At 46.4% G+C, this 27,473-nt stretch overlaps 1 protein-coding gene across 6 annotated transcripts in view; it reads left to right on the top strand.

The window, feature by feature from the left end:
* cep112 (centrosomal protein 112) overlaps positions 1 to 27,473 on the top strand; it is a 320,895-nt gene that overhangs the window by 240,178 nt on the left and 53,244 nt on the right. For 5 of the 6 annotated variants that reach the window (XM_033044129.1, XM_033044127.1, XM_033044128.1 and 2 more), the window contains one exon: positions 25,737 to 25,886. The exons of the other annotated variant lie outside the window; for it this stretch is intronic. In XM_033044129.1, coding sequence (XP_032900020.1) covers positions 25,737 to 25,886 — 150 coding nt within the window. The remainder of the gene's footprint in view (positions 1 to 25,736; positions 25,887 to 27,473) is intronic. 6 annotated transcript variants of the gene reach the window in all.

Genomic DNA, 27,473 nt, shown 5'->3' with positions numbered 1-27,473 from the left:
TGCAGACAGTGTTTGCATGTTGTCGCCCGTACTACTCAAATCAATCTTTTATAACTTTCATTTTTGTGCCACTGCAATAAATAGTTAGGGTTTATTTTTTTGCATTTATAATTCTTGCGTTTTAAACCTTAGAAGACACAGTTATATCTATTAGAGGGTGAGACAAAGCTAATTTGAAAGTCATGCTTGGAGCTGACAAACCATTCTCGTTAGGACGGTTTATATTGTTGATGTACAGTAGATCTAATCAGCGGAGATGACAATAATGGATAAACCAGCTGCTATCTGCCTTTATGAGTCTACCTTCAAAACAAAAAGCAGCTGGTTTAATCAAAATTTAAAGAAATTGAATGGTACTTCCCTAACACCCTGGAAAAAATTCAGCAGCGGCTTAATAAGATTTGGTGAGAGCTGATTTCTGACAGTTTCAGTTGAAGAATAAAGGATCCTGTATTTTAAATGGCCAGAATGTCTGACAAAAGAGGGAATACCGAGAGGATTTTCTATAATTGCAAAACAGTGTCCTAATGAGATTAAGTGGGTGTATGGGCTTTGTTCATTAAATTATTAGCATATTGCAACATTCCCCTCACTTAAGCAGCTTTAACCCTTTCCATTCCAAAACAGAATATGGATTTAAATTGTCATCTTGTTTGATCCTGTTTTTTATAAGATTCCTCTCATAAAAAAGAATTCTAACTAGATCTACTTCATAGGGAAGATACAATGTTATCTCCATTTTTCTGGGCATATTAGAAAGGAGATACAAATACTTATACCCACCATTCCTCTCCTGTGTTAGTTTCTCTTCTCTCAACTCAAACACTCAGGAATAAAAGAGAATACAAAAAAGTGGTGGACACTGCCCGGTCCATCACAGGTACTGACCTCCCCACCATCGAAGGTCCATCACAGTACTGACCTCCCCACCATCGAAGGTCCATCACAGTACTGACCTCCCCACCATTGAAGGTCCATCACAGTACTGACCTCCCCATCATCGAAGGGATCTATTGGAGACACTGCCTTTAAAAGGGCAGCCAGCATCATCAAAAACCCACACCACCCCGGCCAGGCTCTCATTTCACTCCTGCCATCGGGACGAAGGTATGGGAGTTGCGAGTTATTAGACTCGCGAGTTTATAGGCTTATTGGCTTCTGTAAAATGTCCACAATGTGTAGGGAGTGGATAAGAATGTGTGAAAACTCCTGTACCTTCTGCAAGGTTTGAGAACAGCTTCTTCATAGCAATCATCAGGAATGAAGGAATAGGTGCGAATCATGGAATGAAGTTGACCTTTCGGTTCGAGACCCGAAACGTCACCTATTCCTTCTCTCCATAGATGCTGCCTCACCCGCTGAGTTTCTCCAGCTTTTTTGTCTACATACCAATGAATAATACAGGGTAACTAGTCATGGATTGAAATAAAAGGGTAATCAATACTAAAAAGAAGCAAAGAAATTGGAATACAGTGAATAAAAAGAAATAATTGCAAAGAGAGGCAAAGATCTGTGCTTGGAGTTAAAGAATGAAAGTCTAGGCTGCCGATAAATAAGCATTGAAATACGATGAATTGCCTATTTTTTTTAAATGCATTACTCCTACTCATCGGGGCTTCACATCTACAATTGTGATAGAATTATGACTAAGAACATTGATGCAATAGTAATCATGGGTTATTAGATTTCAATCAATTTTAGTGCTTCACACCTTCTTAACTGTTCCCTCCCAACACCTACGGAAGAAATAATGCTTTGAGAATGTTATTGTTCCAAGTAAAAAATGTTCCTTTGCGGTGAAGAACATTGCAGCCTCCTCCTTTTGATTGACAGTATGTTCAATGCCTGTGATTTTTCTCCAAGAGACTGCAGAGTGGTCTGTAGCAATACGGCAGATCTGTTCCTGCCATTTCTATTCATCCTGTTTGCACCCATCACACCATCTGAAACAAAGCATATAGATTGTTAACAGGGCTTTGTGCTGAGGCTTCAAGATGATTGACTTTATAGTCAAGTCGATGCATAATATATCAGTTTGGGAGCTACTGCAATATTTTGATCTGTCACATTTCCCCACTATTTCCAAAATCACCATAAATTAAAAATGTTTCAGCTTACTGTAAATCAGAACTATATAAATAGGAGAGGCAGAGAAAAGATCTATTTGATTGACCATCAAGAATGATCTTGTCAGGTGAAAGTCTATTGATAATTCACTCAACGCGGGGAGACGAGGCAGTAGACTGTGGGACGTATCTGGTGGACCCCCAGGAGAGGGGCCGTGTAATAGGTGGGAGGCAGGAGGAGGAAAGAAAAAGCAGGTGAGACCATCATTGGCTCCACCAGCTACAGTACGGCAGGAGCTGGCAGAGTTGCTGCCTCACAGCGCCTGAAGCCCAGGTTCGATCCTGACCTCGGGTGCTGTACATATGTGGGGTTTACATGTTCTCCCTGTGACCACGTGCATTACCTCCGGGTGCTCCGGATACTCCTGTTACCTCCCGTATCCCAAAGACTTGCGACTTTGTAGTCTCTATAAATTGTCCCCGGTGTGTAGGAAGCGGATGGGAATGTGGGATAACATTGAACTAGTAGTGTAAACGGGTGATGGATGGTCAGCGTTGATCCTGGTGGACCCAGGGGTCTGTTTCCATGCTGCATTCCAATCAATCAATCAATGTCTCGGAGCATATTCAACCAGACTTCACATTGCAGCCCGCACATTTCAAGGGTCCGAAGATGGATCCCAACCTGAAACGTCGCCTATCCATGTCCTCCAAAGACGCAGCCTGACCTGTTGAGTTACTCTAGCATTTTGTGGGGGGGGGAGGGGGGGTTTGAACCAGCATCTGCACAGGTGTAAGTCAGAGTCAGAGTGCAGCCTATGTACAGTTGTTACCTCCTATGATGAGTCTTTGCTAAGTCATTTGGTTGTCCCAAACAAAGTGCTACTTTGCCACATAACAGGAGTGAAATGAGATGAAGCGCCCAGCATGCGTCTCAGCCAATGAATTCGGTCGTGGCAAAGTTTCTTCCTGCTGAATTTCAAAATAAGGAGTAAGCCATTTAGAACGGAGACGAGGAAACACTTTTTCTCACAGACAGTGGTGAGTCTGGAATTCTCTCCCTCAGAGGGCGGTGGAGGCAGGTTCTCTGTATGCTTTCAAGAGAGAGCTAGATAGGGGATATAGCAGAGTCGGGATATGGGGAGAAGGCAGGAACAGGGTACTGATTGTGGATGATCAGCCATGATCACATTGAATGGCTCGAAGGACCAAATGGCCTACTCCTGCACCTATTGTCTATTGTCTATTGAATGGACCTCAAAATATCTGCCGATGTATCTGAATTAAGAATGTCGTCTCATACGCTAAATAAACAAAATCCTGATGTAGTTTTACTCACACAATATTTTGACCAACTTGCCAGGCTTCTCCATAGCCGTCTCCAGACAACTAATTTGTATTGTATTGTATTCAAATTTATTGTCATTGTCTCAATTAGAGACAACGAAATGAATTTTACTTACAGGCAGTATCATAAAAACAAATAAATAATAAATAATAAAACATATTAAAAATAAAATTGAATTAAAAAAAAGAAAAGCACAAACACAGAAAGTCCACGACACAACATAACACAGTGGCACCAAGGTGAGGAAGGCACCATAGTCCAGCCAGCCTCCCCTCCGATCTTCCCAGATGTTCATCCGTGGTCTGGGCCTTCCGAGCACCCGCAGTCGCCGCACCGGGCGGCCCGATGTTCAGGCCCTCACGCCGGGCTGGTGGAACGCCGACGCCGATCCCCGACGGTGAACATCCTCCTCCTCAGCGGCCCGGACCTGATCAGCCGCCTCCCGCAGCCGGAGTCCGCAGCTCCCGAGTCCGCAGGCCGAGCCGGGCGGAGTCGCAGGACCCCACAATGTTTGTCAGCGCCGCCCGCGTTGGGAGCTCCGCAAACCGCAGCTCCATGATGTCGGTGCCGCAGGCCCAGCACTCCGGGCTCCAGACGGCGATCCCCGGTAAGGCATCGCCAGCCCCGCGATGTTACAGCGCTGTCCCGCCGCTGCTGGAGCTCTGGTCGATCCCGGCAGGAAAGGCCGCGCCAATCCAGTAGGTAGGCCGCTGGGGGGGTGAGGACGCGACTCGAATAATAGTCGCGTCCTCTCCAGGAAGCGACCGAAGGACGGTATCCCCCTTACCGTGCCCTCTTCCCCACATAAAGACATTTAAAAAAACATAAAAAACACACTTTCCTGCCAGTTGGACAAACCTGGCCAAGAGACACAGTAGGAGGAAGTACCTTGGGATCCTTAACATTGACTCCAAATCACATGAAATCGCATGGCAGCAGGTCAGAAGTGAGCAAGGACAAGTGTTCCTCATGACCATCAAATATGATGGATTAGTGGCCATGTTGAACAACAAACAGGAGGATAAACTGCTGGGAATTAGAAGAACATAAAAGCACCTGCAAAACCCCACACTAGCAATCGTCTCACTGAAGGCTGAGTCTAGAAGGAAGTAGCTTGCAAACTGGATCTGGGGCCGTTGCTGAGCAAACCATCACGAAGAATAACATACTAGGTGTTATCCACACCCAATCTGCTTCGGGGTTTGGAGAACCCAAAGGGCATTTGATCCGGAGACATCAGGATTGACACTGACAGGTTGTGTGACACTAAGTGGATAAACCTATGCTTCTGCTGCCTACCTGCTGACCGTGACCTGGAGTTGTCTTGCCTACAGTGGTATTGCTACCTAGTGTCAACTAGGTTCGGCCTGCTGCCGGCGAACTGGGATTGATGCACAGATGAACTAGGATGGTTTGCTGCCTGTGAACTAGAATTGATCTGCAGGTGAACTGGGATTGATGTACCTTGTGTACAAGAGGCTTGATGTGCTGCCTGCAAACTACCGGTGAATTGGGATTAATCTACAGGAGAACAGGAACTGATCCACAGCTTGTGAACTGGGATTGTATCTGCTGCCTGCTAGGATTGATTGCTCGCTGCGCTGTGCTGTTAGATTTCTTTGCGGCCTGTGAAGTGGAATTGATCGGTTACCTGTGAGCTGCAACTGTACTACTCTCTGCCCTCTGGACTCCATCCATTGACTCTGCACAGAACCTAGCGCCGGGGTACTGGATCCACTGTTCAGGGATCGATCCACTATCGGCTTCTTGGGATCAATACACATAAATATTAGAATTGTTGCGTTGCCTGTATGCTGTCTGTACACTGAGATTGATTTGCCTCATCTGGAGCTGATGGGCTGCCGGCTTATGGGGATTGATCAGCTCTCTCTGTTTGATCTGCTGGAAATATTACTGATGCGATGGACATTGATATGTCTGTGCACTGGGATCGTGCTGTTACATCTGGCCTGAGATTGGCCTGTTGCTTAAATTGAGAACTGGCTTACACAATGGAACAGAGGGTAGTAGTGGAGGTATTATTCTGGCTGAAGGTCTGTGACCCAGTGATATTCTGCAGGGTTCTACACTGGGACCTCTGTTGTTTGCGATATGTATAAATCACTTGGGTATAAATGTACAGGAAGGAACTGCAGATGCTGGTTTACACCAAAGATAGACACAAACTGCTTGAGTAACTCAGCGGGTCAGGCAGCGTCTCTGGAGAAAAGGAATACCTTTCTGGTCAGACACAAACTCCGGCAGTTTGTGTCTGTCTTGTGTATAAATGTAGATAGGTTGGTTAGTAAGTTTGTAGACGATACTGTGGACCGTGAGGAAGGCAGTCAAAGGAGACAGCAAGATTTGGATCATTTACAGATATGGGCAGAGAAATGGCAGATCATGTTTAATCCAAGCAAGTGTGAGGTGTTGTACTTTATGGGCCTGCCCCACTTAGGCGACTGCAGGAGACTATGCAGTCGGCACATGTTCGCGGGTGGTTGCCGGGGAGTCGCCTTCATGGTTGTGAGAAATTCCCGCATTCTGGGAACTAGTCGCGGCACTATGGTCACAGCGAATTTTTCAACATGATCAAAAATTAGCAGAGACTAGAATGAAGCCGCCATGGAGAGTAGCGAGAATTCTCGTGCCGTAGGTGGGTTGCCAGGAGGTCCTGGTGGGTTGCCAGGAGATTGAAAAGTTCTCGGAGGTTCTCGTAGGTTGTAGCCGGTGCTGACCGGAGAATTTCATTGATTCATTGGGGAAAAAAAACGTAAGCAGTAGTTTTCAGAACCAAGGACAACCGACCGGTAATGTTAAATGTTTGCCGAGCTTCACAATCGTGTATCTCTGGCTTCTTAAAGGTTATCTCCACTCCTTCTCCCCCCTTTTTCCCCCCTCTCCCTCCCCCCCTCTCTTTTAAAGGACTTACCGTACACTGTGCTTTAAAGGCGTCTTAATTACAGCGCCAACCTTCCTGTTCATCGCGGTGTGTGTCTGTTTCACCTTGGCTTTGCACCGTGTGAATTTCACTCAAACAGCGCTCCCCCCGCTTGCCCTGTTCCCCGCCTGCATAACGGGCTGGTGAGGGAAGTGATGTGTTTGTGTGTTCCACTCTTACAGTTGCCGTTCCAGTTGTCAGTTTTTCGCCTAAAATCGCCTAAGTGGGACAGGCCCATAACAGGGTTAAATGGAAAGGGAAACTATACAGTTAATGGCAAGACCCTTAAAAGCATTGATTTACAGAGTCCAAGTCCATTGCTTCCTGAAAGTGGCAACATGGGTAGGTCGAGTGATAAATATATATGTTTCATCAGACAGGGCATTGTATAAGAGTCAGAAAGTCAAGTTGCATCTTGATAGGACTCAGTTAGGCCGCATTTGGAGTATTGCGTGCAGTTCAGGTCGACCCATGACGGGAAGGATGTGGAGGCTTTGGAGATATTTTCAGAAGAGGTTCACCAGAATGCTGTCTGGATTATAGTGCATTAGCTGTAAGGTAAGGTTGGATAAATGTGGATTGTTTTCTCGGGAACCTAAGAGTTTCAAGGGAGGCCTGATAGAAGTACATCGAATTATAAGAGGCATAGAGATAGGGTCGACAGTCAGAACTTTTTTCCAGGATGGAAATGTCACAGACTAGAGGGCTTGGTTTTAAGATGAGGGGAGGAAAGTTTAAAGGAGATATGCAGGACAAGTTTGTTCACAGAGAGAGTGGCAGGTGCCTGGAACGTGCTGCGGGGGGTGGTGGTGGTGAATGCAGATGTGATTGTGGTGTTTAAGAGGTTGATTGATTTGGCTGCTTATCAAGCTTGATACCAAAGATCCTATAGCGGAGCAAGATAGCCCACTCCTTCTAAATGCAATGGGCTGACGTGTAGTACGCAACGGAGTGGAACGTGAGTCTTTTTTTCATCCATTTCAGTAACCCGACCCGACTCGCAGTGTAATCAACATTGCGGGGAAACAGTTTGTGTTAATAAATTATAATTCTGAAAATGAGGAGAAGATTTTTACCAAAGAACTTTTATTTTTACGAGGATGTTTCCATAACCGGCTTCCGTCTCCGCACTAGTTTTCTTTGCTCCGCTATGGGATCTTTGGTGCGGAGACGGAAGCCGGTTACGGAAATGGGGCTGAAAATTACCCATGAATCTGCCCATGACCGTACTACGTCTTTTTCGTCGAATGATCTATCTTGCTCGCTATAGGATCTTTGCTTGATACGTTCATGTATTTGCATTGATCAGCATGTCCTCTTGGGATTGTTTATTTGCCTGTACTGGGATTGTTCAGGTGGGGGTTTACTGTGTTTGCTGTGTGTGTGTGTATTGAGATTGATTTGTCTGTGTACATTGAATAATTTCTTTACTGGGTTATTTCTATCAGTTTATTAGAAATACTCTGTTGTTTGTGTACTTTTCTTTTCAAACACTAATTCACACTTTATTTAGTAACTAATATACATCATGGCACAGTACTACAACAGTCCAATATTCTGGATCTTTCATGACCGGCATCCAAAACATCTACATAAATTGTTGATCTTAGAGGAACAATTATGAGCAGAAATGTCCAGAGCCCATTTTCCCAGGAAGATACAACATAGTCTGATCAGCCCTGCTTCATCAGCAGTTCACCTGGACCTCTGCCTCGTCTTTTACACCCCTTGGCTCACTGAGTCCACACTGATCATCGATTACCTGTTCACATTAGTTTTCTATTATGTGAGGTCTACCCATTTTCTGAAGTTGATCTGCCCACGGTCTGGTCTGCCTTGAGTGCCTGTGTTTGATGTGCACCGTGTAGCAAGATTGATATTCCATTACACTGGGATTGTTCTATTCCCAAGGATTGGGATAGATGGGAGGGCATTTTGAGATGAGGATTATTGCAACAGAATGCAGATCGCTTGATTGCCTGGACAGAAACTTGGCAGATAGAGTTCAATGAGAGCAAGTGTGAAGTAATGTACTTCACTAAGAAGGATCAAAAGGCAGATTATTATCTTAATGGAAAAAAATTGCAAATTGTGAAATACTGAGTGATTTAGGAGTAATTGTGTGAGGATGACAAAGAGTTAGCAGGCAGGACATAGCACATAGTTATGAAGACAAATGACATATTTACTTCAAGAGGTTTAGATTTTAGAGATTGGGTAACATAGAAACATAGAAATTAGGTGCAGGAGTAGGCCATTCGGTACTATTGTTACAGTTCTGCTGTGAGGCCACACCTGTAGTACGATGTATATTTTTGATCCCTGACTTAAAAAAGGATATATAGTAAGTATTGGAGGCGATCCAAAAGAGATTCACAAGACTATTTCTTCAGAAGAACAGCTAAATAGGTTGGATCTAAATTTGTTGGAATTTCGATGAATGAAGGAGATTATATTGAAACATATAAGATGGGTCACAAATTTGATTGAGTGTGTTGAAGAGGTGACAAAGAGGATTGTTGAGGACTGGGTGGTAGACACTGTGTACATGGACTTTAGCAAGGCATTTGACAAGGTCAAGCGTGCGCTACCAAAATACTATCAACGTATCGCATGGGGTGGGAGACTGCAACCTTCACGTGGTCCGCCCTGTTTCAACCCGGCGTGCAAAATCAAATAAGATCAAATAGAACAAGATGCCCTACAACTTTAGGCTGTGCACGCCATACTCAAGAAGAAGGACACATCTCATGTCCCACCAGTAGCCCATACACCCTCGACCACTGCTACCCTGTCATCAAGGCGCCCTGTCACTCTATTCCCCCCCCCACCCGCATTTTGGAAAAAGTGGCCATCAGGCTGTGCTCCTACTCACTGTTTACCTGCAGAAACTGAAGTGCGAGAATTTGGTGCAGAAAGTCGCACAGGTAGTTCTGCTCGAAGGTGATAGTTGGAAGAACATCACCCACCCTGTGTGCTCCTGTACCCATGGACACCATCCCCGATGTTGGACCGGCCATTCCGGGTAGCGAACTGCGGAAAGCAAAAGTCCTGGATGGAGTCCTTGGCCATGATATCAGAACCAGCATGGAGCAGCTGGCAGGATGATTTGCGGACAGCCTTTACCTCTCCCCACTCCATTCCGAGGTTCCCACCTGAGTCAAGAGGACCACAACCATCTTGAACCACAGAAGCACCAGGTAGCATGGCTTAATAACTACTGTCCAGTGGAGCTAACATTAACCATCGTGATGTGCTTCTAGAGGCTGGTCTTGGCACACTCCAATTCCAGCCTCCCAGACAGCCTTGATCCACTGCAATTTGTACAGAGTTGATGTGCCTGTGTATAGAGTTGGTGTACATGTGTATGGGGTGCATGTACCTGTGTATGGGGTTGGGCTGCATGTGTATGGGGTGCATGTACCTGTGTATGGGGTTGGTGTACATGTGTATGGGGTTCATGTACCTGTGTATGGGGTTGGTGTACATGTGTATGGGGTTCATGTACCTGTGTATGGGGTTGGTGTACATGTGTATGGGGTGCATGTACCTGTGTATGGGGTTGGTGTACATGTGTATGGGGTTCATGTACCTGTGTATGGGGTTGGTGTACATGTGTATGGGGTTCATGTACCTGTGTATGGGGTTGGTGTACATGTGTATGGGGTTCATGTACCAGTGTATGGGGTTGGGCTGCATGTGAATGGAGTTGGTGTACATGCGTATGGGGTGCATGTACCTGTGTATAAGGGTTGGTGTACATGTGTATGGGGTTGGTGTGCCTGTGTACTAATGGGCCCTGCTTCCTGTGTATTGGAGAAACCTGCTGAATGTGGCCCAGGTTAGTTTGCAGTTTGTGCTGGGATTGAACAGCTGCCAGTGTGCTGAGATTCTTTAGCTGTCTGTCGGCTGGGATTGATCGGTTGCCAGTTCACTGACGTTGATCTGCTGCCCGTGTCCTGGGATTGATCCTTTGCCTGTGCTTGGGGATTCATCGATTCATTTGCTGTGTTTGTACTGCAATTGACCCATTATCTTTGTACTGGGGGTATAAATTGCCTGTGTACTTGGATTGTACATCTGACTATACTGGGATTGGTGTGTAGGACTGATCTCCTGCCACTATACTGTGGTTGACTGTGTTTTGCCTGTCTACTGTGATTTATCCACTGCCTCATCACGGTGATTCATTTGCAGTTTGGGTACTGGCATTGATCTGCTGCATGTACAGTGAAGTTAAATTGTTCCCCACCAGGTACAATTGAAATGACTGCTTTCTCCCCAGGACTGATATCGTGCCTGTGTGCTGGGATTGCAGTGGAGGTGATCCGTACAGCTTGCCTGCCGGTGTGTTGGCAGAGATCCTCCATATGCACTGGTCTGCACTGGAATCTGCTCTCGATGGAAGCATCGAATCAGCCTGAGTACAGAATGGGATTGCACTCCCGTCTCACCACCCCGTGTGAGCTGCGATGTGCTGAGCTACACCTGCTGTCTAGAAGATGGGATTGAACTCTTGCCTTTTAACCGGTGTTGCTCTCCACTTTATGGACTGGCATTACTCTTGTTCATGTATCATGCCCCTGTGTAAGATGCAAGATGCAAAGTGAAATGTGTAGGAGTATTAATAGAAGTAACATCTGGTAGTCTGGACAGCCTGTGGATCCGGCACTGCCATTGCCCCAGGATGCAGGATGATTGGAGTTTTACTCTAGTTTATTCCCAGTACAGTAGCAGGAGACCAGGACTGAGTCTTGCCTGTATACAGCTGTCTTCAGCCTGTGAGCAGGGTCTGCTGTGATTTGCACTGTGTATTAGTGTTATTTCTAATCTTTGTTCAGAAATTGAGATGTTGGCGGCATGTTGTGACGGTGCACCTGGCCGAATGTCTGCGATAATCTGTTGTGTGCTGGCACTTGCTTGCTGCTGGGAATTGCTCTCCTGTTCATGCACTGGAATTAAACTACAGTTATGGGCCTGTCCCACTTACGCGACATGTCCCACTTACGCCTGTTTGGTCGTGAGTAGTCGCCCAAAGAGTCGCACCTTTTTCTGGTCGCCGCTGGATTTTCAACATGTTGGAAATTTTCGGCCACCAGCTGCGACTATGAAGGGTGCCGGCAAGTAGCCGAAAAAAATTGTGCAAGTGGGACAGGCCCTTAAAGGTCCAACTATGCCAGGTTCACCAGACTATCACCAGACTATCGGATGTTAGAGGCAGCCGAGGCAATGCACCAAAGGTTCACCAGGAGTATGGTGCAATGAGTGGATGTTCACCAGGCCGGTCTATACTCTCTCTAGTTTGAAAGAAACAGAGGTGATCTTACTGGAGTATACAGAAGAATTGAGGGACTTCAGTGGGATTACTGCAGACACAATGTTTCCCCTGATGGATGTGTTTATAACCAGGAGGTACAAACTCAAAATGATAAATCAATCATTCAGGACTGAGATGAGAGGAAATGTTGTTCATCCAGAGAGACGTGAGCGTGAAGTCGTGTACGCACGAGGACTCTCAGGGCTCAATCACTGAGGGGGTTCAAGACCTAGACATTTGTGGATGTTAAGGATATCAAGGAAAGTGGGGTGTGTGGAGAATGGTGGCATTGCGGTAAATGGCCAGCCTTGATCTTGTAGAATGGCGAGCACGTGGCCTCCCCTTGTTCCCATGTCTGCTCGTCCGCTAGGATAGATCTGCCTGCACTCGGAGATAGGTCTGCTATTGATGTGCCGCCCGCAGATTGAGATTGATGTTCATCTTGTGCGGTGGTGTTGCTCTGCTGCCTGTTCACTGGGTTTGATCTGCTGCCTGTATACTTGGATTGATCTGTTGTTTGTGCAGTGCCATTGATCTCCTATCTGCAGACTGGAATTAATTTGCTGCCTGTGAACTTGGATTAATCTGCTGCCTGGCCTGGCCTTGATTTCCTACCCATGAACTGATAATAATCTGCGGCCTGTCTGCTAGAGTTGATTAACACCTTATGTGCCGGGATCAACTCATTCTTGTGCACCAGGATGAGGGTGTTTCCTCTACATGAGGACTCCTACATATTTACCAGAAACATTCCCATTGTGAACTGGGATTGACCTGCTTACCTGTGAACCAGGACTGACTCCAGACTGTGTATACCATGGATCTACTGGCTGTGAACCGCGCTGATTTGCTGCGAGTGGTCGGCTGCGGGAGGCACCCAGGCACAGAGGCTGAGCAGTGGCGGTGTGAGGTGGGGTTCAGTGCGTTGGCGGCACAGTGTGTACGGAGTGGGCTGCTGGAGGTCCGATTAAAACGGATGCCGCTCATAAGGTCATAAGTGATAGGAGAAGAATTACGCCATTCAACCCATCAAGTCCATTCCGTCATTCAATCACGGCTGATCAATCTCTCCCTGCCTTCTCCCCATAACCATTGACACCTGTACTAATCAAGAATCTATCTATCTCTGCCATAAAAATATCCATTGACTTGGCCTCCACAGCCGTCTGTGGCAAAGAATTCCACAGATTCACCACCCTCTGCCTAAAGAAATTCCTCCTGATCTACTTCCTAAAAGGAACGTCCTTTAATTCTGAGGCTATGACCTCTGATCCTAGACTCCCACTAGTGGAAACATCCTCTCCACGTCCACGCTATCCAAGCCTTTCACTATTCGGTACGTTTCATTGAGGTCCCCCCCTCATTCTAATAAACACCAGTGAGTACAGGCCCAGTGTCGTCAAGCGCTCATCGTATGTTAACCCACTCATTCATGGGATCATTCTCGTAAACCTCCTCTGGACCCTCTCCAGGGCCAGCTCATCCTTCCACAGATTTGGTACCCAAAATTGCTCACAATACTCCAGATGCGGCTTGGTCAGCATCTTTTCGAGCCTGGAGGCCGAATGCATGGATCGGACACGGCCTGCAGCGACACTGGGAGCAGTACATGAGCAACATCGCCATGCCAGGCCGCATCCCCAACTCAATGCCACCGCCAGGACAACCAGCCTTCCTGAAGATGGTTCCTGACCCAAAACGTCGCCTATCCGTGTTCTCCAGAGATGCTGCCTGACCCGCTGAGTTAAGCCAGCACTTTGTGTTCTACTTAGGGTTGGAGTGTGGTCTGTGAACGGGCTGATCTGTTTCCTGTGCGCGAGATTGATCAATAGATAATGAATGGGGTTGCCGGACACCGATGTACAAGGATGAATCCAATATCTGGCCACTGGAATTCTCGTGCCTGTTTTTAAAAAAATGGATATACTGCCTGTTCAGTGGGATTGATCACTCACCTGATGTCTGAACTGAGATCGATCTGGTGTCTGCAAACCAGGACTGATCCGTCTGTGGATTTGGATTACACGGCTGGGATTAACGCACCCTATATGTCGCTGTGTGGAATTAATCTTCACACAAATAGAACTTGAACACTGGGAGTCCACAGGATGGAACTGTTTCACTGCCTGGAAAATGGGTTGAACCCCAGTCTGTCTGTAATATCAGAAAACCAAGGGTCTGCTCAGAATGAGGAACAGAAGAAAATAAATAGTAGTTTAAATGAAAAGAACTATTAAAGCTGATCAGTCCCAACTCTGAGATCTGTGTGTCCCAGAGTTGTGAAAGCAGTGCTGCAATCTTGGGCAAAAACACAAAGTGCTGGAGTAACTCAGCGTGTCAGACAGCATCTGTGGAGGGAAATGGGACGTTTCAGAATGGGACCCTTCCATGGAATTTGGTTTGGTTTGATTACCTTTTTCCAAACCTCTTGGATATTCCGGAATTGTACCTGTGGTGTGGAGGGTAGCAAAGATGACCCTGCTGTTAGTAAAAAAAGGAGAAATCAAGAAAATATGGAACTACCCACCTTTTAGCCGAACGTCAGTAGAAGGGAAATTACTGGTATCTTTAGGGATTTTAACAGAAATAAGGCTGGACAGACTTGGCATGGATTTACAAAAGGAGAATTGAGAAATCAACTACTAGAATAGATGGATGTGGTATATTTGAAGCGTATCTTGGCTACCTGATTGCAATGCTGCCTGTGAACACATCTTGATTTATTTTGCCTGTGATATGGTATTAATTGAAATTGAACGTTGTTGGCGTATAGGGGGACTTCAGTGGCCTTTTCTGCTAATCATTCCAGGGTCAGGAAGCAATGGAATAGAGTACAATCATCTTACTGTAGTTATTATTATATTGTGTAAGGTCTGGTCTCCCAACTAAGGGATAGTTACACCTGCCATAGAGGGGCTGCAGTGATTGGGAGCGGCAGCAGACAGGACCTCCACTGCATTGGGTTTAGAATGGCGAGCAATGGTCACATTGAAGGTCTCTGTGGCAGGGCTCTCAGTATAATTTTGAAGGCTTTGACCACTTATGATTCAGGCCAAAAGTTCAATTCACTCGGATAGTAGAGACATTTCTTTTCAACTGTGAACAGGGAGTGTTCTCCTGTCTGTGTACTGGGTCTGTGTCTGTGCTGGGTCTGTGTCTATGTGCTGGGTCTGTGCTGCCTGTGTACTGGGTCTGTGTCTGTGTGCTGGGTCTGTGTACTGGGTCTGTGCTACCTGTATACTGGGTCTGTGCTACCTGTATACTGGGTCTGTGTACTGGGTCTGTGCTACCTGTATACTGGGTCTGTGCTACCTGTATACTGGGTCTGTGTGCTGGGTCTGTGCTACCTGTATACTGGGTCTGTGTACTGGGTCTGTGTGCTGGGTCTGTGTGCTGGGTCTGTGTCTGTGTACTGGGTCTGTGTGCTGGGTCTGTGTCTGTGTACTGGGTCTGTGTACTGGGTCTGTGTACTGGGTCTGTGTACTGGGTCTGTGTCTGTGTACTGGGTCTGTGTGCTGGGTCTGTGTCTGTGTACTGGGTCTGTGTACTGGGTCTGTGTACTGGGTCTGTGTGCTGGGTCTGTGTACTGGGTCTGTGTCTGTGTACTGGGTCTGTGTCTGTGTACTGGGTCTGTGTACTGGGTCTGTGTACTGGGTCTGTGTACTGGGTCTGTGTCTGTGTACTGGGTCTGTGTACTGGGTCTGTGTACTGGGTCTGTGTACTGGGTCTGTGTACTGGGTCTGTGTCTGTGTACTGGGTCTGTGTACTGGGTCTGTGTACTGGGTCTGTGTACTGGGTCTGTGTACTGGGTCTGTGTCTGTGTACTGGGTCTGTGTACTGGGGTTGATCTGCTTCTTGTGCACTGGGATCCATCTGCAATCTACTTTTTGGGATTGATTTTGTGCCTTGTGTTTTGTGATTTATCTACTGTCCACTTATTGGGCTTTATTTGTTGCCTGCTTATTCATATTCATTGCTGCTTGTGTAACTGGAACTGACCGATTGCGTGCAGGAATTGAATCGTTGCCTGTAAACTGCGATTGATGTGACTGATGTAGAACTGCTGGTGTGCTGAAGTGCACGGTCTTGGGCCATTTGGCCGCTGGTGTATTCTGAGTCAGCTGCACTGAGTGTGTTGGAATGGATGCCTGTGTTTTACTATTGATCTGTTGTTTGTCGAATGGGATTTATTTGTTTCCTTTGTATCATCATTGGACTGCTTGTTATGATTTTATTGGCTTGCTGTCCAACCTTTGGATGTAGACTGCAGTCTAATTGGATAACACAACTGCTTAAACCTGAAATAAGGGCAGAAAATACTAGAAACACTCAAGGTCAGACCACATCTGTAAAAATAGAAACAAGGTTCATGTTTCAGGTGGGGACCGTTCCATCGAACTGGAAAAGAGATATAATAAAAGTGATTTTAATTTGCAAAGAAGTACGAGTGAGGGATAGATAACACATCTGTGATAAGGTGACAGCAGGTCAAATGAATTCACGGGGCAGCCCCTAAAACTGTAGAGAGTGGTGAGTCTGTGGAATTCTCTGCCTCAGAGGGCGGTGGAGGCAGGCTCTCTGGATGCTTTCAAGAGAGTGCTAGATAGGGCTCTTAAAAATAGCGGAGTCAGGGGATATGGGAAGAAGGCAGGAACAGGGTACTGATTGGGGATGATCAGCCATGATCACATTGAATGGCGGTGCTGGCTCGAAGGGCCTACTCCTGCACCTGTTGTCTATTGTCTATTGAATGTGGGACCTGAAACATTTGCAGCATTTTCAGATTTTATTGCAGATTTCAAATATCCCAACCTCACCCTCCTCCCTCCTCCCTCCATGCTCCCACTCCCTGTACACCACCTGGATGCACACCAGTCTCCCACTATCCTCCTCACCTTTCCCCTCCCCTCCCCACACACCCCTTCCACCTATATCCCTCCCTGTGGCTTCACAATTTACTCCTCTTCCTCATCAGCCTTTGGTCTTCATTTCATCTCTGCTCTCCGTCCACCCACCCGCCACCCACCTATATCCACCCATCACTTGCCAGGATTTGTCCCGCCCTCACCTATTTTCTCATCTACTACAATTTGTCTGGAAAAGGGTCCCGACCCAAATCGTTGCCTTCCCATTTCTTCCAGAGATGCTGCCTGAGCTGCTGGGAGTTACACCAGCATTTTGTGTCTCTTTACTATAAAGCAGCCTGTGCAATTCCTTATGTCTACATCTGTAATGTTTTTCTTTGATTTTAATAGAAGCCTAACGGATTTCCATTCATTTAAATTTGTTTGGATGGGCCTGGAATTAGAAAAGCAATTGTTTTAGCTCCTTGCCTGCTCGTGGTGCATCCCCGCCCCGCATTGCCAGTCACGATTCTTTATGGTGTCTTCTTCTATCAATGTTTGACTTAAAAAATCTGTCATTTTCATCTGTCTAAACTTTTGTCTTGCTCACATGCGCATGTGTCACAGGAACTGCACCCTGTGACAGGGTAATTAAAGCTGGAATCTTGATGGCTGAGAAACACCCCAAGCATTTTTAATCACCGCTGCTGTGCCAGCTGCATGGCACTCCCATTCATTTTCTGGGGTGATGATTAATGAGCTGACAGAAATACGCATACAATATTGGACAGTATTAACAGGCAAAATGAAATGTGCTTTTCAGATCTCAAGTCAACAATGTTGAAGAAAAGTTTACCATTTCAAATGAGGTGAACATTTACATTAGGCTGACTTCCATTATGAATTCCAAGTTATTAAGAAAACATCTGATGTGTACTAAGCATTTGGTACACTAATTTACCCAGTAAATCATAGCATCAGGCACCATCGCAGCTGCACCATAAACATAAAGACAGGGATAGAAGACATTCCTGCTCTGACATTCAATCAAATCACAGATTATCTCAACGGCAGTTTCTTGCACAAACCCCATTTTTCATGAATCCCTGAGTATTAAAGGAAAGCCATCAATCTGTCTGGAATATACGCACTAATTGAGTTTTCACAGCCTCACGGATTTGGAATTGCAAAGATTCACTACCCTCTGGTGAAGAAACTAATCTCAGGCCCAAATGGTTAACTCTTACTATCAAACTATGACCTCTGGCTCTTGACACCTCACAAGTAGAATCATCATCTCTGCACTAATCATCTCGTCCCACAAGAGTTTTGTATGTTTCACTAAAACCACCTTTCATGATGCATAAATCCCAAAACCCAAACTCCTCAGTGGATTATCCTTCTACACAATCTGGTGAAGCTTCGCATTTGGAAGAGAATTGGATAATAAGGGATAGTCATTTTGCCTTTGTAAGAGGCAGGTCGTGTCTTACCAACTTGAGTTTTGTTGAGGAGGTGATCTATGAGGGTATGGTATTGGAGGAGGTTGTCTATGTGGACTGTAGTAATGCTTTTGATAAAGTTCCTTACGGGGATTATAGGGGAGAGATGGGTAAGGGATTCATCTATGCCAACAGAAGTGGGAGCCACGTTTACTAAAGAAAGAAGACATCTCGGATGTCCATGAATGAAAAGCCCCATCTTGGGAGCAGATGTGGTGGAGTTGGAGAAGGAGACTCTGCCCAATCCCATCGCCATTTGCAAAGTGAAAGGTTACACTTCCTTAATAACCTATCACTTCCCCTTCTGCTGATGTCCCATTTGCTGGTCTGCAATTTCCTGTTTTCCTTCTATCTTGTTTCTCAAAAAGGATGGTGACATTTCCAATATGTGGGAACCAGGCAAAAATGCTGGAGAGACTCAGCGGGTGAGGCAGCATCTATGGAGATGCCCTGCAGGTGCATCTATGGAGATTCAGACATTCTGTAGCAGGGTCTCGACCCGAAATGTCGCCTATTCCTTCTCTCCATAGCTACTGCCTCACCCGCTGAGTTTCTCCAGCAATTTTGTCTACCTTTGATTTTTCCAGCATCTGCAGTTCTTTCTTAAACATTCTGAAATCCAGATAAGTTTGGTAATACTTTATATCACTATGCTGATCAATTTTTATCTTTTCATTCACTCTCACCCTGTTGTTCCTCACTGATTTTTCTGTGCTTGCCTTCGTGGAGAAGACTTATTTTGTGGGCAGAAAAAGAAGACACAAAGTGCTGGAGTAAAGCCCCTGTCCCACTTACGTGTCCTTGGCACGCAAATTACGCGACCTCGTGGTCGCGTAGAGCCGCGACAATCCCGCGAAGGTCGCACGCGATTTCATGCATACGCACAGCCGTCTGGAGTGCGTGACTTCATTTGAAGATGGACACAAAATGCTGGAGTAACTCAGCGGGACCGGCAGCATATCCGGAGAGAAGCAAGGGGTGACGTTTCGGGTCGAGACTCTTCTTCAGTCTGAAAAGAAGGGTCTTGACCCGAAACGTCACCCATTGCTTCTCTCCAGAGATGCTGCCGGTCCCGCTGAGTTACTCCAGCATTTTGTGTCTATCTTCAATTTTCTTGGCCCCACTCTGGGAGTAGAAGTGGGGGCGGATCCGGACCGCAACGGCCGTGAGCCCCAGGCTGAGTTCGGCGATCGTTTGCCTGCTTCTGCTGCTGTTGGAGGTGAGACGTTGCGTCGCGCCAGGGTCTTGGGCCTGTCCCACTTTGGCCGTCAGTTCCGCGAAAGGCCGGTGGTGCGTGAAGATTTTGTTCGCTACAAAAATTTCGGAGCCCCGAGCGATGTCGTGCACAACTACATACCCCTCTGCGCTTCTCAGTGGGACCGGCCCTGCGCGGCCATACGATGCCCGTATGCCTCAACGCAACCACGAGGTTGTGTAATTTGCATGCCAAGGACAAGTAAGTGGGACAGCCCCTTAACTAAGTGGGTGAAGCAGCATCCCTGGAGAACATGGATAGGTGACATTTCAGCTTGGGACCCTTCTTCAGACTTATTTTGTGGGTATTTCCTTATTCCACGGTGTGATTTCTCACGTGTCTGAATGAAAGGCGCCCAATCTTTGACTAATCTTTTCCTTGTTACCTAGAAGAATTTACAATATGTTTTTGTGTTTCTTGGTTAGTTACTCTGATTTTCTGCCTTCCCTTATCAATGTCTTTGTACTCCTGTGCTGAAATCTGAGATTTTCCAAATCGGCAGGCTCGTTGTGTTTTCTGGCAACATTATAAGCCTTTGCCTTTGATCTAACATTATCTTTTAAGAGAAGTGTTCACATAGGCAGACAAAACTATTCAGCTGCTGAGTCTGAGGTGTGGCTCCTCCTCTATGTGTGGGACAGTATCACATACAGTGAATGCAGCAGTTGTGACCCATGGATTCTTTGACTGCAAGACCAGGCAACACATAGGAGTGTGAAAACGCACACCTCCAGATTCAGGGATAGTTTCTTCCCAGCTGTTATCAGGCAACTGAACCATCCGACCGCAATCAGGGAGTCACTAAAATACCTTTGATCGGACTTTACTGGCTTTACCTTGCACTAAACATTATTCCCTTATCTAGTATCTATACACTGTGAATGGTTCGATGGCAATCATGTATTGTCTTTCCACTGACTGGTTAGTACACAACAGAAGCTTTTCACCGTACCTCGGTGCACGTGGCAATAAACTAAACTAAACACATCTTAGGTTTGGCCTATAACCTAGATCATATTTAATTGATGTATTCCCCACGACATTTTTCTAACTCACCTATTTTTTTCTAACTCCTTCTGCAGTTGTACAGAACCCTAGCAAGACCACACCTGGAGTATTGTGTGCAGTTTTGGTCCCCTAATTTGAGGAAGGACATTCTTGCTATTGAGGGAGTGCCTCAAGGTTAACAAGGTTAATTCCCGGGATAGCGGGACTGTCATATGCTGAGAGAATGGAGCAGCTGGGCTTGTACCCTCTGGAGTTTAGAAGGATGAGAGGGGATCTCATTAAAACATATAAGATTGTTAAGGGCTTGGACATGCTAGAGGCAGGAAACATGTTCCCGATGATGGGGGAGTCCAGAACCAGGGGCCACAGTTTAAGAATAAGGAGTAAGCCATTTAGAACGGAGACGAGGAAACACTTTTTCTCACAGAGAGTTGTGAGTCTGTGGAATTCCCTGCCTCAGAGTGCGGTGGAGGCAGGTTCTCTGGATGCTTTCAAGAGAGAGCCAGATAGGGCTCTTAAAAATAGCAGAGTCAGGGGATATGGGGAGAAGGCAGGAACTGGGTACTGATTGGGGATAATCAGCCATGATCACATTGAATGGCGGTGCTGGCTCGAAGGGCCGAATGGCCTACTCCTGCACCTATTGTCTATTGAATCTTTTGCTGGAGTATGATTGCACACTGCTCTGAGGTTGACCATAACGTGGCTAATCATAACAACAGCAATGAACAAAGTCAATGGAGTAGACCAACATTGGAAATATTCACAACTGAGGTAAAGAGCAACCAGTGGTAGAGTGTGTGACGGGGGGGGGGTAGGGGCAGGAGATGGGGTGGAGTAAGCAGGAGCATGTGCAAAAAGTCTGAATTGGAAGAATTGGGAATTCGGGGTAGAGGCCGTTTGAGGGGCTGAAGGTACAAATAAAGGCAGCCCCCGAATGAATATGAACACATGAGGCCAAAAAGGGGCTTGTCAAATGTAGGTGCATTCTTGAAAAATAGAGATTAAATGTGAACTTGTAGTTCAAAGTTTGACATTTGATTAAGAATTTGAGGTAATGATACTGAAGAAAAAGACAAGGAATGTAAAGCATGCGGTGGGTGGATGAAAGGAAGATTATGAGGGTTAATCATAGGTGGAGATCAAAGGACATAATACATAAGGAAGTATGCTTTGTGATGTATAAAAATGCAACAGATACTTCATAAGGAAGGAAAGGCTTCCTGGGATGAGGAGTTTAACTATGGTTGTAACAGATATTCTTTATAATGATGTCAGTGAGACTGGATGGAGAGGAGGGTGTTCCATGACTATTCAAAATACACGTCAAGTGGATTTGGCTCAAACTTCTGCGAAAGTACACATTGTGCTGGGTTTGACAAAAGCACCAGCAAAGCTTTGTTCAAGCTGAGAGAGCAGAAGAAGCCAGACAATTGAGCAGTCCCAGGGGAGGGTTCAGTGGAAAGTTTAGGAACTACCAGGTTAACATATACGATGAGCGTTTGATGGCGCTGGGCCTGTATTCACTGGAGTTTAGAAGGATGAAGGAGACCTCATTGAAACTTACCGAACAGTGAAAGGCCTGGGTAGAGTGAATGTGGAGAGGATGGTTCCTCTGGTGGGAGAGTCTAGGACCAGAGGCCACAGCTCCAGCTCCATATACTAGCTCCAGTATATAAGGGATGTTCCTTTAGAAAGGAGATGAGGAGCAACTTCTTTTGCCATTCATTCATCATCGTTGAAAACATTAGCGACGCAGTGGTGCTGTTTTCCAACGGGAACGGTGACGGACACACCACACATCTCTGTCCTCCAGTTCCTGCGGACTTCCGCCGCTGGAAGTATAGGATTTTGGTGTGTGTGCTTTATCATCATTCCTTACAATGCTATGTACGACAGTGATCGCAACTTCTACTGAAGTGTGGATGGCCATTGGCTCACTAGAATCTCATCCGCCCTTTGACAGGGCTTGTTTTTGGTCCTGCTGGGGGTCCACAGCCCCCTCCTCACCTGGCAAACCAGGTGGGGATGGTTTAGTCGCCGATTATCCGACCATGGAGCAGGTAGCACGGGATTACATGGTACCCGTGGTGGGGGGACCCCCCCGACCTGACCTGTGACCTTTAGTCAGAGGGTGGTGAATCTGTGTAGACGGCTGTGGAGGCCACGTCAATGGAGATTGACAGATTTGTGATTAGTAAGGGTGTCAGGGGTTATGGAGAGAAGACAGGAGAATGGGGTTGAGAGGGAAAAAATTGATCAGCCATGATTGAATGGCAGAGTAGACTCGATGGGCCGAGTGGTCTAATTCTGCTCCTATAAACGTATGAAGTCCCATGTCAGCTCGCTCAGCTGGCAGCTTCAGGACTCACACGTTCCTGCTGAAGTCTAGAGCTTGCTCACACTTATGGAGGGCAAATATCGGCGGTTAGCTGTAGAGCTGCCTCTGTATCTCTGCAAAGTCTGCCCATTGTCTTTTCTGGAATTACTCATTTCATTTAGAACTAAGCTACTTTATCTCACTAACTAGAAAGCTATGGAGACAGTCAGCCTCTGGAAATTGTGACTTTTTTTCGATCAGTTGGACACTGTCCACCCTCTCATTCACAAAGGAGAAAGAACATAGTTCTTCTGATTTTTGTTACTTGAAGTTGGAGAGAAAGGAATACTGTGTGCATTGCTTTTAATGTGGGGGGGTAGGTGTTACTTTATTTATAGGTCCCTACCTGGTCGGTGTGGCAGCCTTTTTTCCGGGCTGCCCGTCGACCCGTCGTCGTGGCCTACCAGTGGGCTTGGAGCGCCGTTTCTTGGCGGGAACCACCCAGCACCTCGTGGCGGCACAGCATTGGAGCGCTGGAGCGCTGGAGCGGAGCGGAGCGGAGCGGGCGATGCCTTGCCTGGGTCGCCGCGCTGGAGCTCTGGCGAGCTGGACCGCCGTGAGCAACATCTCCGGGCTGCGGGTTTGCGGAGCGGAGAGGCGGCGTGCGTAGAGGCGGCAAGGCTGCAGTGAGGAGAGCGGTCGCCGACTTTAACATCTGGAGCCTAGGAGCGCCAAACCGGCGCGGCCTTGTCGGCTTCGGCAGCCGCGGGCTCCAACCAGGAAGCGGCCGTTCCAAGTGGCCCAGCCGCCGAAAGGACTCTCCCGACGCCGGGGCAAGACCACCCGGTGAGAACGGCCAGGGACATCGGGCCTCCGTAGAGGCAACTGCGGTGGCCCCAATAGGCCTGACTTTGGGGTGAACATGGGGTGGGGACTGGACATTGTGCCTTCCTCCACAGTGCTATCCACTGTGGGGGGATGATTTTTTTTTGTCTAACTGTAGTCCTGTAGGTCTGTGTCCAAGATGGCTGCCGTGAAGGGAGAGTGGACGCTGGCACGAATTGGTTGCCGCTGCTCTCTCTTCACACTGTGTTTTTGATTTTCTGTTTTTGGATTGAATTCTGTTTTTAATTTGTGTCATTGTGATGTCTTTAATTACTTGTTTTACTCCGATTATATGTTTTAATTTCGATTACTATGTAAGGTGTCCTTGAGATTTTGTATGAAAGGCGCCCAATAAATATAAAATTTATTATTATTATTATTGCTCCCTTGGGTGTGAAGCTCTGGCTCCATCATAGAACAATCTCAAATTGGCAATATCAACCCTATCGTTATCGGGTGCATGTAAAATTATTGATAATCTAGCACAAATTATCTTTGAAGCAGTGCATTTGCTCAGAGAAGGAGGATGCAAGTCTAACGACTGTGTGTGATGGTGCACTTTGGAAAGAGTAAAGAGAGCCCTGTTGTTTATCTGAGGCTGCTAGTTTTTGACGGGACAGGTGCCCTTCGTGGGATAATGATAACAGGGAACATTTGAACTGTTCTTCAATGAAGTTGGTGATACCTAAACATAGAACAGTACTCATGGGAACAGGCCCTTCGGCCCACAATGTCTGCGCTGAACATGGTGCCATGAGCACCTCTTGTCTGCCTGTACTTATTCCACATTCACTGAACATCCATGTGCCTATCTAAAAGTCTCTCAAATGCCAGAATCATCGACCACCACTCCTGACAGCCACCACCCTATGTGTAAAATAAATCTCACCCCGCGCATCTTCTTTAAACTCCTTCCAACAAAGACCAACAGAGTCAGCATTTCACCTCGAAGACCCTACACCAGTTCTGCTGAAGGAACACACAGCATAGAGCAGTAAAAGCACAGGAGCAATGTGTGTGCCAAATATGATGCCAAGTTAAACTGATGTCATCTGCCTGTACATGTTCCATATCCCTCCACTTCCATGTGACTGTCCAAAAATCTTGCAAAACCCGCTATCGTATCTGCCTCCACCACCACCCCCGGCAGTGCATTCCAGGCCCCACCACGATCTGCAAAAAAACTTGCCCCGCACATCTCCATTAAACTTTCTCCCTCTCTCCTTCCAGCTATGCCCTCTGGTGCTGGACATTTCCACCCTGGGGAAAAAGATTCTGACTGTCCACCCTACTATCTATGCCTCATCATTTTATATACCTCGATCGTCTCCCCTCAACATCTGACCTTACAACCACAACAATCCAAGTCTCTTCAACCCCTCCCTGTCAGTGAAACCCTCTAATCCAGGCAGCATTCTGGTAAATCGCCTCTGCACCCTCTCCGAAGCCTCCACGTCGTTACTGTAATGGGGCGACAAGAACATGCACGCAATACTCCAAACGTGGCCCAGCCAATGTCCAATAGAGCTGTGTCATGTGAGCAGAATTGATACTTCAAAGTCAAAGTCAATTTTATTTGTCACATACACCCGAAGGTGCAGTGAAATTAATTTGCCAGCAACGGTACAATTAAAAACAACACGCAATACACAATAAGATTTAACACAAACATCCACCACAGCATTCTTCACTGTGGTGGAAGGCACAAAGTTCAGTCAGTCCTCCTCCTTGTTCACCCGTGGTCGGGGCCATGGGCTCAAACACACTCCGCAGCTTGGAGGTCCCGAATCAGCACTTTCTTACCGGAGACCGCGGCTTCAGGATGTTATAGGCCGCAGGCCAGCGGTCGGAGCTCTTCCTCTCCACAGATGCTGCCCGAACTGCAGAGAATCTCCAGTATTTTCTGTTTTTATTACATATTTCCAACATCTGCGGTTGTTTTTTCATTTTGCATAAAAATATCGGGTTAGTGTATACACCTGTAGGAACATCTAGTTAACAAAGGACAACTTCACAACCTAGTGCATTAAGGATTACTGCCAAATCATTGTGCAGCAACATGTTTTAAGCTGCTCTCCTCTGACAAGACTCCATGACAATTAAAGATCCCGAGACATTTTGAAATGTCCCTGTATTTGGCAGCTGATAGATAGTTTGAAATGTTTTCACAGCACTTCAAAGGTTTCCCGGGCCGAAGCGAAGAACCATGTTTTGCGCTACCAGAGCTTTCAGCTATTGTTTCTGTTTCAGTCTGCAGGGGAACTGCAGGCTACCATTGCAACCTTGCGGGAGGAATGCAGTCGAGAGCGCCTTGCGGCAGGGAGGCAGCTCCAAGAAGCTGTGGGAAGATCTGAAGATGAGAAGAGGCTGTTGATTAGAGATTATGATAGAGATATCAAGGTAATCAAAAGAAGTTTTGACACCCTCGTGTTCCTCCTTCATTGTAAATATTGATGTGAGTACCATCATATCTAATTACTGTGGTGTTGGAGCATAACAACAACTCAGCAAGCAGCCAGGCAGTTCATCACTCACCAAGTCAGCTAGGTTTGCCATGAGACGCCCCACTCTTGTTTACCTGCACTTTCTTTTGATTGATTTATATAGAATATATAACAGTACAGCACAACAACATATCTCATATCCACATCTCTCCATTCCCTGCATATCCATGTGCCTATCCAAAATGTGTTGATGTGGATGTGTTGGGCATGTTGAGCCGAAGGGCCTATGTCCGTGCTGAATTAATGCACGATTCTAGAATGATACAGCATGGAAACAGGCCCTTTGGCCCACCAGTTCCATGTTGCCCATCCACCACTCACTTACACTACGCCGACACTAATCTAATCAAACTTTGTTTTCTCCATATTGTCATCAGTTCCCCTCCAGATTCTACCTCTCACCTGCACACAAGGGAGGAATCGACAGAGTGCGATTGACCTACTAACCCACATGAGGTTGGGATATGCAGGCCACCTGGAGAAAACCCACACGGTCACAGAGAAAACATGCAAACTCCACACAGACAGCACCCGAAATCAGGATGGAACCCGGGTCTCTGGCGCTGTGAGGCAGCGGCTCAATAAGCTGCGCCACCGTGCCGTTCCTAATCAAATTTGGCACAAGTAATTACTTTTTATGTAACTGATCAAAGTCTTGACGGGTTCTCTGTGAAACTGTCTAACCATGATCATAACTATGCATCTGAATTCAAAGCATCCAGTAATCTTACATTATCCTGGGGGTTCATTGTTTTAAGACAGGAGACATAATGAACAGTCACTTCAGGTAATGGCTTGCAAATTTGGTTGTGGGAGAGTAACAAGTCCCACCAAATATCATTTGACCTTCGTGGACTTTGGATCACCTTGACATAATTATAGTATGGAAAGCAGATTATTCAGAGCAAGATAGTCAAAATATGGATGAGAATGTGTTGATAACCTGTTCCAGATAAGATAATTGTACCTCTCTCCAACTATAAAAGGATGTTACAATTTGTTTTTTGCAGCAAATATGAGATAAATGATATGTTTAGTTGGAGGGGATTAGCATACCGTGGGAAAGTCCAAATTAGTATTGCGTTGTTTTAGTATGAGATAAATTGCTCCTAGTGCCTAGAGTCATCGAGCCATACGGCATGGAAACAGACCCTTCGGCCCAACTTGCCCTTGCCGCCCAAGATGCCCATTCCACGCTGGTCCCACCTGCCTGGATTTGACCCATATCCCTCTAAACCTTTCCTATCCATATACCTGCACAAATGTAGTTGGAAAAATCCAGATGGAGTTGATGGGAATGTGGGGGAAGTGCGTTACAGAGAAACATGGAAGGAGCAGGGAAGCTAACTCTGTACTCTGTTGTTCTGTGTGCTGGTTCAGTTTGTGGTGTGTAAACAAAGGATTGATATCCCGACAACCAAAGATCCTATAGCGGAGCAAGATAGACCACTCCTGCTAAATGCAATGGGCTGACGTGTAGTAC

The sequence above is a fragment of the Amblyraja radiata genome, chromosome 26, assembly GCF_010909765.2.
Source record: "Amblyraja radiata isolate CabotCenter1 chromosome 26, sAmbRad1.1.pri, whole genome shotgun sequence".
Lineage (NCBI taxonomy): Eukaryota > Metazoa > Chordata > Chondrichthyes > Rajiformes > Rajidae > Amblyraja > Amblyraja radiata.
This window is presented reverse-complemented; position numbering and strand designations above follow the sequence as displayed.